General features: G+C 34.8%; 1 protein-coding gene and 2 pseudogenes across 1 annotated transcript in view; 2 read left to right on the top strand and 1 right to left on the bottom strand.

The window, feature by feature from the left end:
* Positions 1–13,840, bottom strand: part of Cfap47 (cilia and flagella associated protein 47) — a 529,200-nt gene that overhangs the window by 34,293 nt on the left and 481,067 nt on the right. Inside the window, exon 64 of the mRNA XM_023707817.1 lies at positions 11,226–11,387. Coding sequence (XP_023563585.1) covers positions 11,226–11,387 — 162 coding nt within the window. The remainder of the gene's footprint in view (positions 1–11,225; positions 11,388–13,840) is intronic.
* Positions 1,518–2,722, top strand: LOC101585833 (annotated as a pseudogene).
* On the top strand, positions 8,468–9,147 carry LOC101589793 (annotated as a pseudogene).

Below are 13,840 nucleotides of genomic sequence, written 5' to 3'. Positions count from 1 at the left end.
CCAGCTCAGCCCACCAGGGGGCGGGGCTGGCTGGCATGTGGTGCTGGGGGATTGAACCGTGGTCCTTGTGCTTTGCTAAGCTTGTTCTAAGTAGATGCTTTAGACCACTGAGCCATCTCTCCAGCCCCTGCAACTTCATTTTAAATAGTCATCATGAATGTTGGTGATTAATTTTTAGTCATCGTGAAAAGGTTCTTTGAAGACCAAAAATAAATATGCTAATAAACAAAATATTATTTTTCAACAGGGAGATGGACAAAAAATGGAGGTAGGTAGGAGAGAGACAAGAGGAGAAGGTGAGATGTAAAAGAGATGTTATGGGCATGTACCGACTTCCCACAAAGAATGCAATGATTAAGTACTGCAAACATGTACTAATAAAATTTTTAAAAGACTAATTTAATATCAGCAAAATTTAAAGAAGAATGAAAAGCATATTGTGTATATACTTATTTTTACAAAAAGAGAAGTGGCTGTATTAATATTAAATACATTACGTGTCTCTTCTTACCTATGTGTCAGGGGAAAAGAGACTTATTGATAAGAAAAAATATATAAAAAGATACAGCACCTTTTATTTTTACATTTTAAAACAGTAGAGCTACCAAAAAATACTTAGCATAATCAGAACTGAAAAAAGAGAAATAAAAGTCCAAAATTATGTCTAAGAATATCAACACCCTATCTTTATCATTTGATAAAGAACAACATACATACCACCACCCAACAGTATCTAGTAGTTACATGTAAAACACTATTTCCTTTTATATTTATTGATTACTATTTTTAATCTATGGATCCCTCTGTTGAGAGATAGTTCCTTAAAATATGAATAACAAAATTTATGTATATCTTCTGGCCACAATGAAATAAAATTAAAAATCAATAAAAGAATGACAACAGATTCACTTCTAAATTAAATGGCAGTATTCTAAATGAAACATGCATCAAAGTGGATGTCGCAAAGAAAGTAATGAATGTATTTAAAACTCAGCAAATATGAAAATACAGCACACAATGCCATAAAATGCCTCTAAGGCAGTACCTAAAAGGGATACTACAGTGAAAAACATTGAAAATAATCAAAAGAAAATGTTTTGAATTAATAATGTGAATGACTACTTAAAAAAGTAGTAATTTGACAAAGAAGAAATCATTCACAGGAAGTAAAAAGAAAGAAATTAATGACATCCAGAAGATCAAAATTAATTCTGGGAAACAAAGGAAAAGCAGGAGTTATCACAATCCCTGACCAGAAATTATACTATAAAGCCACTATGATAAAATCAGCATGATATTGGCATAGAGACCGACCTGAGTATCAGGGGAACAGATTAGAAGATGCAAGCACAACTGTAAACACATTTACTTACCTTATCTTTGATAGAGGGGCCAAAGTGCTCACTGGAAGAAAGAGCCTCTTTAATAAACGGTGCTGGAGATCTCCATACAATGCTTAGCTTCTGCTAGCACCCCTGTGACCCACCCAGACCACATACCTGCTTGCCTCTGCCAATGGCTCCACCACCATGGAGGACATGAATGAGTATAGCAATATAGAGTTCACTGAGGGGTCCAAGATCAACATGAGCAGGAACCAGCAGGACTAGAGTAAAATGTTTACTGGAGGCTTGAGGTGGGATACAAGCAAGAAAGATCTGACTGAGTACTTTTCCCTATTTGGGGAAGTTGCAGACTGCACAATTAAAAGAGACCCAGTCACTGGAAGATGAAGAAGTTTTGAATTTGTGCTTTTCAAAGATGCTGCTAGTGCTGATAAGGATTTGAAATTAGAAGAACACAAACTGGATGGTAAATTGATAGACCCTAAAAGGGCTACAACTTTAAAAGGGAAAGAACCCCCTAAAAAGCTGTTTGTAGAAGGATTAAGACCAGATACTTCTGAAGAACAGATTAAAGAGCATTTTAGAGCTTTTGGAGAGATAGAAAATATTGAACTTCCCATGGATACAAAAAATAAATGAAAGGAGAGGATTTTGTTTCATCACTTACACAGATGAAGAACTAGTTACGAAATTGTTAGAGGGCCATCCAAATGGCTCAGCAGCTTAAAGCACCTGCAAGCAGGCACTGAGGCCAGAGTTTTGATCCCTGGGCCCACCATGCAGACCTTGCCCCTGGGAATGCTGAGATGGCAATTGAGACTGGGCGTGGTGATACACATCTGTAATCTAAGCTCTTGGGAGGTTGTAAACAGGAGAATCTCTACGAGTCTGATCTAGTAGTGAGACCCTGAACATTTTGTAGACCCTTCCTTAAAATACAAAAAAAAAGAAAGAAAATGAAAAAGAAAAGAAAAGAAAATGAGATTGTTAGCAGACACCATTGAATTGGTTCTCATAAGTGTGAAATCAAAGTTGCACAACCCAAAGAGGTATATTCACAGCAACAGCAACAATAAAAAGGAGGAAGAGGTGCTGCAGCTGGTGGACAAGGTGGTACTAGGGGTTGTGGTCGAGGCCAAGGCCAAAACAGGAACCAAGGATTTAATAACGATTATGATCAAAGATATGGAAATTACAATAGTGCCTATGGTGGTGATCAAAACTATAGTGACCATGGCGGATATGATTACACTGGGTATAACTATGGGAACTATGGATATGGATGGGGATATGCAGACTACAGTGGTCAACAGGGCACTTATGGCAGGGCATCTCAATGAGGTGGCAGTCACCAAAACGATTACCAGCCATACTAAAGAGAAAGACATTGGAAGAAACAGTAGTCCAGGACTACACTGATGATTGGTCTTCTGTTGCTCTAATGATTATTTGTAAAAGAATTTCTAGTGTGCAAGACATACTGCCTAACTGTATATAGCTGCCAATTAGTTTTCTTTGCCTTTACTTCTTTCTTTGCTATGTGTTATGACCATGGATTTGGGTTTACACAAATTTTATTTGTATGATTTCTCATGGTAAGCCCCAAATAAATGCTTCCTTATGTAAAAAAAAAAATGGTGCTGGAAAAATTGCCTTTCCACATGCTGAAGGCTAAAACTAAACACAAGTCTATCACCATACACAACACTATAGTCAAAATGAATCAAAGATTTAAATATTAAAACAGAAACACTAAATCTTCTGGAGGAAAATGTGGACAAAAATCTTTTTTAAAAAAGGAGTAGATAGAGCGTACATGAACAAGAAGCAAACTACGCAGGAAATACTTCAAAAAATCAACAATTGGGATCTCACCTTTTTGAAGAGTGACTGAACTTCAAAACAAATCTCTAACCAAATAAAATGAAAATTTACAAGTGGAGAAAAATTATAGCCAACTGTCCCTCTGACAAAAGCCTTCTATCTAGAACATAAAATGAATTTTAAAAAACCAGGCCTCCTAAATTCAAAGACCCAATGCAAAATTGGGCACATGAAATGAATGCACACTTCTCAGAGGAAGAAATACAAATTGCAAACAAATGTATGAAAAAAAATGTTCAACATCATTGATCATTTAATAAATGAAAATTAAAACAAGACTGAAAATCCATGTCACCTCAGAAAAGATGGCTAGCATCAAGAAGTCATTCAATAACAAATGCTGGAGGGGCTGTGGATAAGAAGGAACCTTTCTGCACTGTTTCTTGTAGTGCATACTAGTACAACCAATATGGAAATCAGTGTGAAGATACCTTAAAAACCTAGGATTGAAGGTCCCATTCAAGCCAGCTATTCCTCTCCTAAGTATTTTTCCAGAAGTGCTGAAAGCCTACCACAGTAGTACATGTGCACCCATGTTTATAGCAACACAATTTGTCATAACTAAATCCTGAAAACAACCCAGATGCTGATCAACTGAAGAATGAATAGAGAAGATGTTGTATTTTTAAATAACAGATTAGCTATAAAACAGGATAAATTTGAGTCTTTTAACAGTATGTGGATGCAAATGGAAAATGTACTCTTAAGTGTGATAAGTCAGATTTGAAGGTGCAAACATCATATTGTCTCCTTTGTGATAAATTGAAAGAGAAAAATGGAATCTGAAGGGCAAAATAGTGGTAAAAGTGAATGAACTTATTCAAAAACAAAGAGGTACTGAGTTGAGGAGAAGGACAGTAGAGGGAGTGGGGGAAAGTGATGTATGTAAGCAGGATATTTTGGATAACTGTATCATGCATTTCTGCTCCTCTATGGAAAGAAGCAGTTAATGTTTCAATTTTTGTCTCAGTTTTTCAGTTGTTCATATTTTTATCTTAATTTCTTATATATTTATTCGTGTTTTTCTTCTTCAATTTTACATGCATATATCTGGTAATATGAATAACTGACTGGCAGACAATCCTATGTATTACAACAAATACTGTGAAAATCATATTATTTTGTTAAGTGAAAATCTTTATCACTTGTAATTTTTTTCTGTCTTAATTCTAATTTGTATTCTTTAAAAATAAAAAAATTAAAAAGAAAACAAAAAATACAACAGAAATTAATTAAATCCAAAACAGAAAAACAATGAACATCTAAAAAACAAAGTGCTAGTTGTTTTAAAAATTACAATAAAATTGACAAATGACTTGCAGAGCTGGTAATGACAACAGAAGTTGCCATTGATCGACTTCAGATATAAAAGAACATTACACAGAATCGAGGAAATACTCTGGCAAATTCTATATACATAAGCAAAAATTTAGGATAAAGAAGACAAGCATTTGTGAAGAAGAAGCTACTAAAATTTGCACAATATAAATATATAATGTGAGTAGATATATAAAAGTATGTACACAAGCGCATAAAAATTAGTAAGTACACAATTAAAGAGATTTCTGCAGAGAAAATTTCAGACCTAGATGATTTTCCTAAATAATTGTAACAAATAATTAAAAGAGACCCATGACTCATTCTGAACAATATCTTCCAAAAAATGTAAGAACAAGAACTTATTTCCTATCTAGTTTTCAAATGCTTTTACTTATATATGTTTGTGATATATAGTAAATATTTTTTCTCATGGAGAAATGGTACTAATATTATGTACTCTTAGCCCTTTTAATTTCTTCCTCCCCGAACACCATTTCTCCCTCTCTCCCCTTCTACACATTCTTTTCCCATCTTTACAAGTACTACTGTTTCCTGCCATCTCTTTTTTATTTTGCTCTTTAAATTACTTATATTGTGGATTGCTCCTGTTAGAGAAACCATGCAATAGTTAACCTTTTATGCTTTACGTTAGCTAGCATTGAGGTCTCAGACAATCCATTTCTCCACAAATGACTCAAATTTATTCTTCTTTATGGATGAGTAGTATCTCATTATGTATGATATGCCTCATTTTTCATGGATATATATGGCATTTGTTTTATACATTTATCTTTTATAAATCACTTTTTAGAATAGCATAATTGTACATAGAGCAAAGCCAGTCATAGTATTTAAATAATAATAAAGTAAAAATGTAACACAATGGAAATGTTACAGGCTAAAATCTCTCCTGACCCTAAATACAAAAACCGAAGTCAAATTTCTCACATTGCCAGTCAAGCAGAAGACCCAATACTATTATGGGCTACTGGACTCTTTTAGAATATTTTGCTGAGTTTACACACCTATAATATTCAAATAACAGAACTTAACAAAAAAAAGGGGATACAGATGAATGTCCATTTTGTATCTATGTATTCAAAGTGGTTAGGATAGATATATAGTTACATTCTCTTAATGAATAGAGTGATTTGTTCTAATGGTCTTTGTAAATAGGATATCATGTCCGCATTTTGTACAGCAATTAACCACTAGGAAGAATGTATGCAATGTGTTAATTATTGAAACTGTCCTACCAATTTGATTTGAAACTCTCTCATTGCTATTTGTTTATCAATAAAATTATGAAAAAAAGAAAATTAATCTTTAAAAAGAAGATATAGTACATTTATAGGTAAGTGTTTTAGAAGATGAATACTATGTACACTGATTATATATGGATCCTGTAAATAAAGATGGTTGCTCTTTAAGGGCAAAACACTCTCTCTATCTGATTCCTTGTTCTCTATCAAAGTAAATAAAACAAAAAGCCAACTTTGTACCCATTAAGAAAAAAACGAAGTCAAATAGCAAATGAAGTGTAGGAATATTTAAAGACAAATATATGCTAAGACTAAGTAAGTTTTATTCTAGGAATGCAAATCTCTTTCTATAAATAATTTCAATCAACATAATCTACCACATCAACAGGCTAAGATAAATGCCATAATATCATCAACTGGTATAGGCATTTGACAAAAATAAAGATCATTCCCAATAAAGACTCTCAGAAAATTCAGAATAGGTATCATATGAATTGTGTTTTCCAAATGATATACTCAAATCCTAAACCATGGTGCCCATAAAGATGAATTTATTTGAATACTGTAATTTCAGACACTATAGAGTCAAGATGAAGCCTTTCTGAATTAGTCATACAAATTAAGTCATAAAAATAAGAGTTGTATCTTCATGTGGAGGGACTGAGACAGTAATATTCAAGGAGAAATCCAAGTGATGATAGAGGCAAAAAACTGGACTGACTTGTGTACAAGCCACCAGACTGTAAGGATTTTCAGCAAAACTAGAAGCGAAGACAAAGGAACTGATCAGACTCTGCCTGAAAGCCTTAGAGGAAGTGTGGTTTATCCAACCTGGATTTCTGGCTTTTGTTCCTTAGAAGTACAAAACAATAAACTTGTTTATTAAAAACTATTCACTTGCTTATATTTTTATTATAGCTATGAAAACCTAATATGGAGAAGAATACCTTCTTTGATTTTATTAAATCATCTTAAAAAAATCCTAAATTTACAATCCTGTATATTGATAACAAGCTGAATGCTTTCCACCTAAATTTTGAAAATGGAAAAGTGAAAAGCATTTCCTTTATTTTCAAAAATGAAAGAAGGCTAACCACTCTCACCACTCTCATTGAAAGTCCTAGCCAGTGCTACAGGCATAAAAGAAAATACAGGCATACAGATTGTAGATAAATAAATACAGCTGCTCCTATTTATAGAAGCATGGCTTCTGTCTTGGTTCCTTTTCTCTTGTAGGTGGGACAAAATACCCAAAACCCAGAACTAAGGAAGGAAAGGTTTATTTAGATCAGTCCATACTATGCTGGCTGCAAGGCAGAATAGCACATGGAAGAGGACAGTAGTTCATCACATCATAAAATAGCAAAAGCAACAAGAACAAAAGGGAGGCTTTCAGAGCAAGCAATCCTCTTTCCCTCCTTTGTATTGTATACAGGCTCTCCACCCCAGTGTGAGTGTAGCACTCACACCCATAATCCGTGCATTGAATCATGAATTAATACCAAATTGTAGAAGCCTGCCCCATGACTGCATGAGTCTTTGGGAGATCATCTAGACACAAACCACAACAACTGTCTATGTAGAAAGTGTCAAGATACTCAAAAATTGTACTTATAAAACAAATAACTGGTTAACAAATTCTGAAGATACAAAGTAAACACAAATGTGTCCACTGAATCTCTTTACACTAGCAATTTAATATCAGGAAATGAATTTCATCTACTAGAAAAATGGAATGTTTATGTATAAATATACTAAAACAAATGTAAGATCTATAATCTGAAAATCATAAAATACTCATGGAAGAAATTACATAAATTCTAAATAAATAGATGTGCTTTATATGCCATAGTGTAATAAACACTATGAAGCATGTACTATAGTAAATAGCATAATAAACATTGCAAATATGAGCAATTTAATAATATGGGCTTAATACATCCTTTTCAGAATAAGACTAGATAATTCATAAAACTAAATAAGCTCATTTTAAAATTTATATAGAAAGTGAATGGTACTAAAAAAGCTAAAAAAATTCTGCGAAGAGTATTCAAGTGAGGGACGTTATTGTATTTGAGGATCAGCTGAGTATGAATGGAACAGAATACAAAATCAATAATTAGATTCCCATAAATGTATCCACTTGAGTTTTGACAAAGGTAGCAAAATTAATGGAGGAAGCAGTCTTTTCAAAAAATATTGCTAGATATTCACAGTGAAAACAATACATTTAGAAATTACTTCAATTTATCATTCTTTATAGCACAATACCTTCAAGCCCTATTGTTAAGTGAAATAAACAAAAAATAAGCTTAAATATCCTATGATTTCTCATTTAAAAAAACCCCAACATATAAACAAAGAGCCAAATAAAAGATGAAGTAGCCAGATCTTTGTTACATGTTGTGGGCATAAATGGGAGAAGGGGTTGCAAAAAAGATTCAAGATGTGTCATGTGCATCGACAATTACATGTAAGAAATGTAATCATTATGTGTTGGAAATGTGTATCAATAAAAATAAAAACTGAAAAAAAACCTTGTCCTAAACTACACGATACATAGTGTACTGCTACTCTCTCGGCTCAGACTTTGCTGCTTATATCTCTACCCTGAATTGCTTGTTTGGGGCATGGAACTGCCACTGCCACTTTGTGATGTCACCAAGAACCTGGGCATCTGGAGCCCCAGCTCCCCGGAGGAGAGGCCTGAGGCCTCACTATACATACAGTAAAGGTGTTGCCAAGAAATTGTCTGAGTACAAGGTAGCAGTGGTCAGCACTAGTGGTGTGGGCAAGAGTGCACTGACCATTCAGATGACCCACCAGTGCTTCGTGGAGGACCATTACCCCACCATCCAGGATTCCTACTGGAAGGAGGTAGCCCTGGACAGTGGGGGCTACATTCTGGGCTACATTCTGAATGTGCTAGATAAAGCAGGGCAAGATATCCACAAGGCCCTGCGCAACCAGTGCCTGGCAGCTGGTAATGGGGTACTGGGTGTCTTTGCTCTTCCTGCTCTCTCATCTCTGGATCAGCTGCAGTAGATGCGGATCACCTGGAACCCTTGCCACACCCAAACTCTTGTCCTGGTGGGCAAAAATTGCGACCTTGTAACTGCTGCTGGAGATGCACAGGCCACTGCTACAGTCCTCGTCCAAACATGGGAGGGGTCCCCTTTGTGGAGACCTCAACCAAGACAGGGCAAAGTGTAGAAGAAGCTTTCTCCCTGCTGATCCATGAGATCCAAAAGGTCAAGATAGCCATGACAGAGGAAGAGGCAGAGAGGAACTGGCACCAGAATGCTATGTGTAGCTGTGGCTGCTGTGTGACCTAAAGATCTTGGAAAAGAAAAGCAACCCCTCCCTAGGGCTGTGTGGAGTTTCCTTGACGAGACACCTCAGGAGCTACTAGTGATGTGCACACACTGCTCATGACTGGGGATAGATGGACACCTTTCTTTCATTTGGTGAGAAGCTTTTTGGTGACACAGGGGTGTCTGGTGTTGACTGTGTCACATCAATTGAAGATATTCTTCACAAGATTAAATAAAGAAGTTTTCAGTTTCAAAAAAATATATCATTGTTTTAATGTTGAAATATAAAACTCTAAAATTTTAAAGCAAGCAGAGGAAAAATTCCTAGAGATTTAATTCCAGATAAAGACTTTTTGGAAAGGACAAAATTATGAAGGAAAAAGTGATTATCTAGATTACAAACTCTGGTACTACATAAATCCTGTTAAGAGTATGATATCAAGAATGTGCAATGAATTTTCAAAGCTGAACAGTGAAATACAATGTATCCAATTAATAAATGTTCCAAAGTACTAAATAAATACCTCACCAAGGAGTAGTTTCCTATACTAAGTACATAAAAAATGATTTGATGCTTGACCTTCCTGTTTGCATAAACCAAAAATAGCTTGACATGGACTATAACTGACAGTAAGTGCTTGTTATATATATATATTTTTTTTAGATTTTTTTTTTAAATTTTATTTATTTATGTGTATGTGTGTGTATGGCCAGCTCAGTCCACCAGGGGGCGGGGCTGGCTGGCATGTGGTGCTGGGGGATTGAACCGTGGTCCCTGTGCTTTCGCTAAGCTTGTTCCAAGTAGGTGCTTCAGACCACTGAGCCATCTCACCAGCCCCAGTGCTTGTTATATTTATGTATGTACCAGTTTATCTTAATTATTAATTGAGCCCTATTTCATTCTCTAGAAGGATCAAGTTAAGATGGTCAATTTTGTAGTTACCATACCTGCAGTCTTGCATCATTTGGATCCAAATAGAACAAGTTATTATACATGTAACTATTAAGCATTCATTTTTTTGTAAAGTGTATCAATGTACACTTTGTACCTTTATAAATCTAATTTCTATGATAAATACAGTGCAAAGCCTTAGTCACCATGAATCACAGACAGTTAAATTAACAGTTTTAGAAATAAAAGAACCAATAAGTTAAGCACTTTTCTCATATTCTTATCTCTCAGGTTTTGTATAGGATAAATAGGGAAGCACTATGCCTCAGTAACTGGAAACACTTTGTTATCTATCAAAGCTTATCTCTCTTTCTTGAGTGGACAGTCATAGTCCTTAGTAGGAATGGATCTGACCTAAACAAAATGTGTATCTAAGAATATTAAAGTACTTATAATCATATCTTATCAAATTAAACATACAACATCAGGGCATATTCGTATGCAACTGTGCTACATTTAAAATATTATTGAAACCTCTTCCAGTTGACAAGATGAGGTGAGCAAATACATTCTCCTGAAAGTAGTTATAACATTTTACAGAGGTGGAAAAATAAACCACTTCAGGACTCCAAAATTAGACAAAATGTATAGAGCAGACTGAGAGGTATTTTCAGTTCAGCAAAACTGTTTAACTTTAGAGAAAGTTATTGCAAGAAATTCTTGCAAAAGACACTATAATGTGTGGCTTCATGTATACTAAATATCCAGAAAAGGCAAGCATTTAGACATAAAAGAAGTAAATCAGTAATTGTATGAAATTTGGCATGGGAACAAAGGTGACTGCAGGAGAATTCAGTATAGGCTACCCAATCATCTCCATATAGGTAAACAATTCATCAACTCAACTCCATTGAAGCTGAGATAGAAAACAACCCATATATCTTTGAAAAAATACATTAAAACATTCTTTGTAAAACAAATAGCAATATCATGCTACATTTCAAAGTCTACTTATTTTTTGTTTCTCTTTTGGGTTACTTTTCCAATTTTTAAATAAAAAGTTATGAAGTCTATAAAAATTATGAAGTCTTCAGTAGCAGTACTACTTTGACATAACAAAAGATGACCTGGAGGGTTTTCTATATTAAATTTCATTAGAGTTCAGTGTAAATCAGTCATAAAGTTAGTTAATACTTTAATATATTACCTTGTCGAACTTGTCAACTTAAAGTCTGTAATAGATTCCTTTTGTAAACCAACTGCTTGTATGTTAATGATTTTCTCCACTTCAGGATCAGTAGCTATCAAGGTCAGGGGAAACTTCCAGATTCCATCTATTAGACTTTGTATTTTCAGTGCGGCATTAGCCCTTGAATAGAAAAAGTGCCGTTAAAATCTACTGCAGGAAAACAAACAAAGAGAGCAAATAAAGCAAGTAAATATCTAAAATCAAATATAAGTAAAGTTTTGAGACTTCAGCAAAAGTATTGGGACATTTAATTTTTCTTTTCAGAACTGGGGTTGAACTCAGGCTCTTGCACTTACTTGCTAGGGCAGCGCTTATTCTACTGAGCCTTCTCCCCTGCCCCCATTTAATTCTTAAGTAATGTACAAGACTAAATTTTCTCCTCTCCTTCAAATACTCTTTCCAGCTGTTTTTACTTACATAAAATCTTAATTCAGACATAATTTCAGAGAAGTCAAAATACCTACTACTTTAATATACATCTTTTAGAGTTCTTGATTCCTGTTTCTTTCCTTATAGGATATTCTCAGATTTATTTTCATATTAACACTTTCACTAAAATAGATACTCCAAAAATATGGGAGATTCGTCTCTCTTATGAATGAAAGTATTTTTAGTAAATTAATGAACAGATACACATTACTACTGCTAAATAACTTCAGCCAGTAGCCTAATTCTTTGAGGTGGTTGTAAAATATGTGTCAACATTTTGGGCCCATAGTTTGGAAGAAAACAGTGAGTTTCGAGGATGACTGAAGGAAACATATTATGGATTAATGAGACTTCAAGCAGACACAGGAGGTGGGGGTTTGATCCCTGGGCCTGCCATACTGGCCACAACCCTAGGGCGCACAGAGATGGCAATTGAGACTGAGCATGATGGAATGTGCCTGTAATCACAGCTCTTGGGAGGCTGTAAACAGGTGGATTGCTACGAGCCTGATCTAGTAGTGAGAACCTGAACACCCTGTAAACCCTTCCCTAAAATACAGAAAAAAAAGAAGAAAAAAAATTTCCTTATGAAGATAGCCAGTTTTCCAGCACCACTTGTCAAAGATCCAATAGCTCAATGTACCTGGTGATGTCTCTGCATGCTGTATTTTGTTTCTTTGGCCCACATGTCTGTTTTTGTGTCCAAATACTCTTTTAAAAAATTGCTTTAGCTTTGTAGTATATCTTAAAGTCTATGACTGTGATATCTCCTGCTTTGTTCTTTTTCAAAATTGCTTTTGTTATTCTGGGTCACTTCTTGTTCCATATGAATTTTATGATAGTTTTCTCTAGATCTGTGAGGAATGCTGTTAGTATTTTGATTAGGACTGCATTAAGTCTTTTTTATCAGTTTCAGAAATGTTCATTTTGATAATATGTACTCTATCAATTAGAGGGCAGGTGATGGATTTTCATTTTATGATATCATCAATTATAATGTAAGTTTCATTATAGAGGTCTTTGACTTCCTTGGTAAGGTTAACTCCTGAATATTCAGTCTCTCTTCACAGTATTGTGAGTGATACTACACTATTTCTGTGTGTGCATTATTAATATACATGAATGCCATTGATTCTTGTGTGTTGATTTTTGTACTCTGCTTTGCTATGGAATTATGTCAATAACTCTAGGAGTGGTTCAATATTTTTTTATATAAAGAAATGTATTTTTGGCAGTGACAATTTCATTTCTTCCATTTTTATGCATTTCACTTATTTCACTTTTTTTCTCTTGACTGATTTTTCTTTTTTTGCTGATTTCTTTAGATACTATTTTGAGAACTGTATTGAACAGGAGTAGTAATAGTGAACATACTTATCTTGCTCCTGATTTTAAAGGCAGTGCTTTTAGGTTTTAAACTTTTTATATGATGTTGGGTACTAGTTTGTTATAAATAGCATTTAGGTGGTTGACATAAGAATCTTTTACAATCCTATTCTTCAGCAATTTTATCATGAATGGATGATAAATTTTGTCAAAAGCTTTTGTAATTCTACTGAAATCAGCGTCTGACTTTTTTCTTGCTCTTGTTTATGTGCTGTGTTACATTTGTTGATTTGCATATGTTAAATCAGCCTGCCAAATTTAGGATGAAGCATATTTTTCATGTTATATTAGCTTTTTGATGATTTTCTGCTTTCTGATTGCCAGTACCTAGTTGGGGATCTTTGCATCTATTATGGTATAGAAGTTGATATGTAGTTCTTTTTTTGGATGAGTCATTTTCTTGTTTTTGAAATTATTTTGGGAATTCTCCTTTACTATTAGACTCATTAAAGAACTGAAGGAAAACTGGCACTAGGTCTTCCCTAAAATTATGTAGAATTTACCGATGAATCCAATAGATCCTGGTATTTCCCTAAGTGGCAATTTTTTTTCTTTTTTTGAAAAATTTAATAGGACTGAGTGGTACCACCTGGGACCCATAGAACTCTCATTCCAGCCAGTGTGCAGACTCAGCATGTGAGTGGGACCACCAGGGGCTCTCTGGATCCTCACTCCAACCAGCACCTAGGCCCGGAGTGTGAGAGGGATAGCTCAGGGCCCTCCGGATCCTTAAATCCAGCCAGCACCCAGGCCAGGGG

Source organism: Octodon degus, unplaced genomic scaffold (assembly GCF_000260255.1).
Source record: "Octodon degus isolate 3935 unplaced genomic scaffold, OctDeg1.0 scaffold00313, whole genome shotgun sequence".
NCBI lineage: Eukaryota > Metazoa > Chordata > Mammalia > Rodentia > Octodontidae > Octodon > Octodon degus.
Note: the sequence above shows the minus strand (reverse complement) of the source record. Positions and strands in the feature narration are given on the sequence as shown.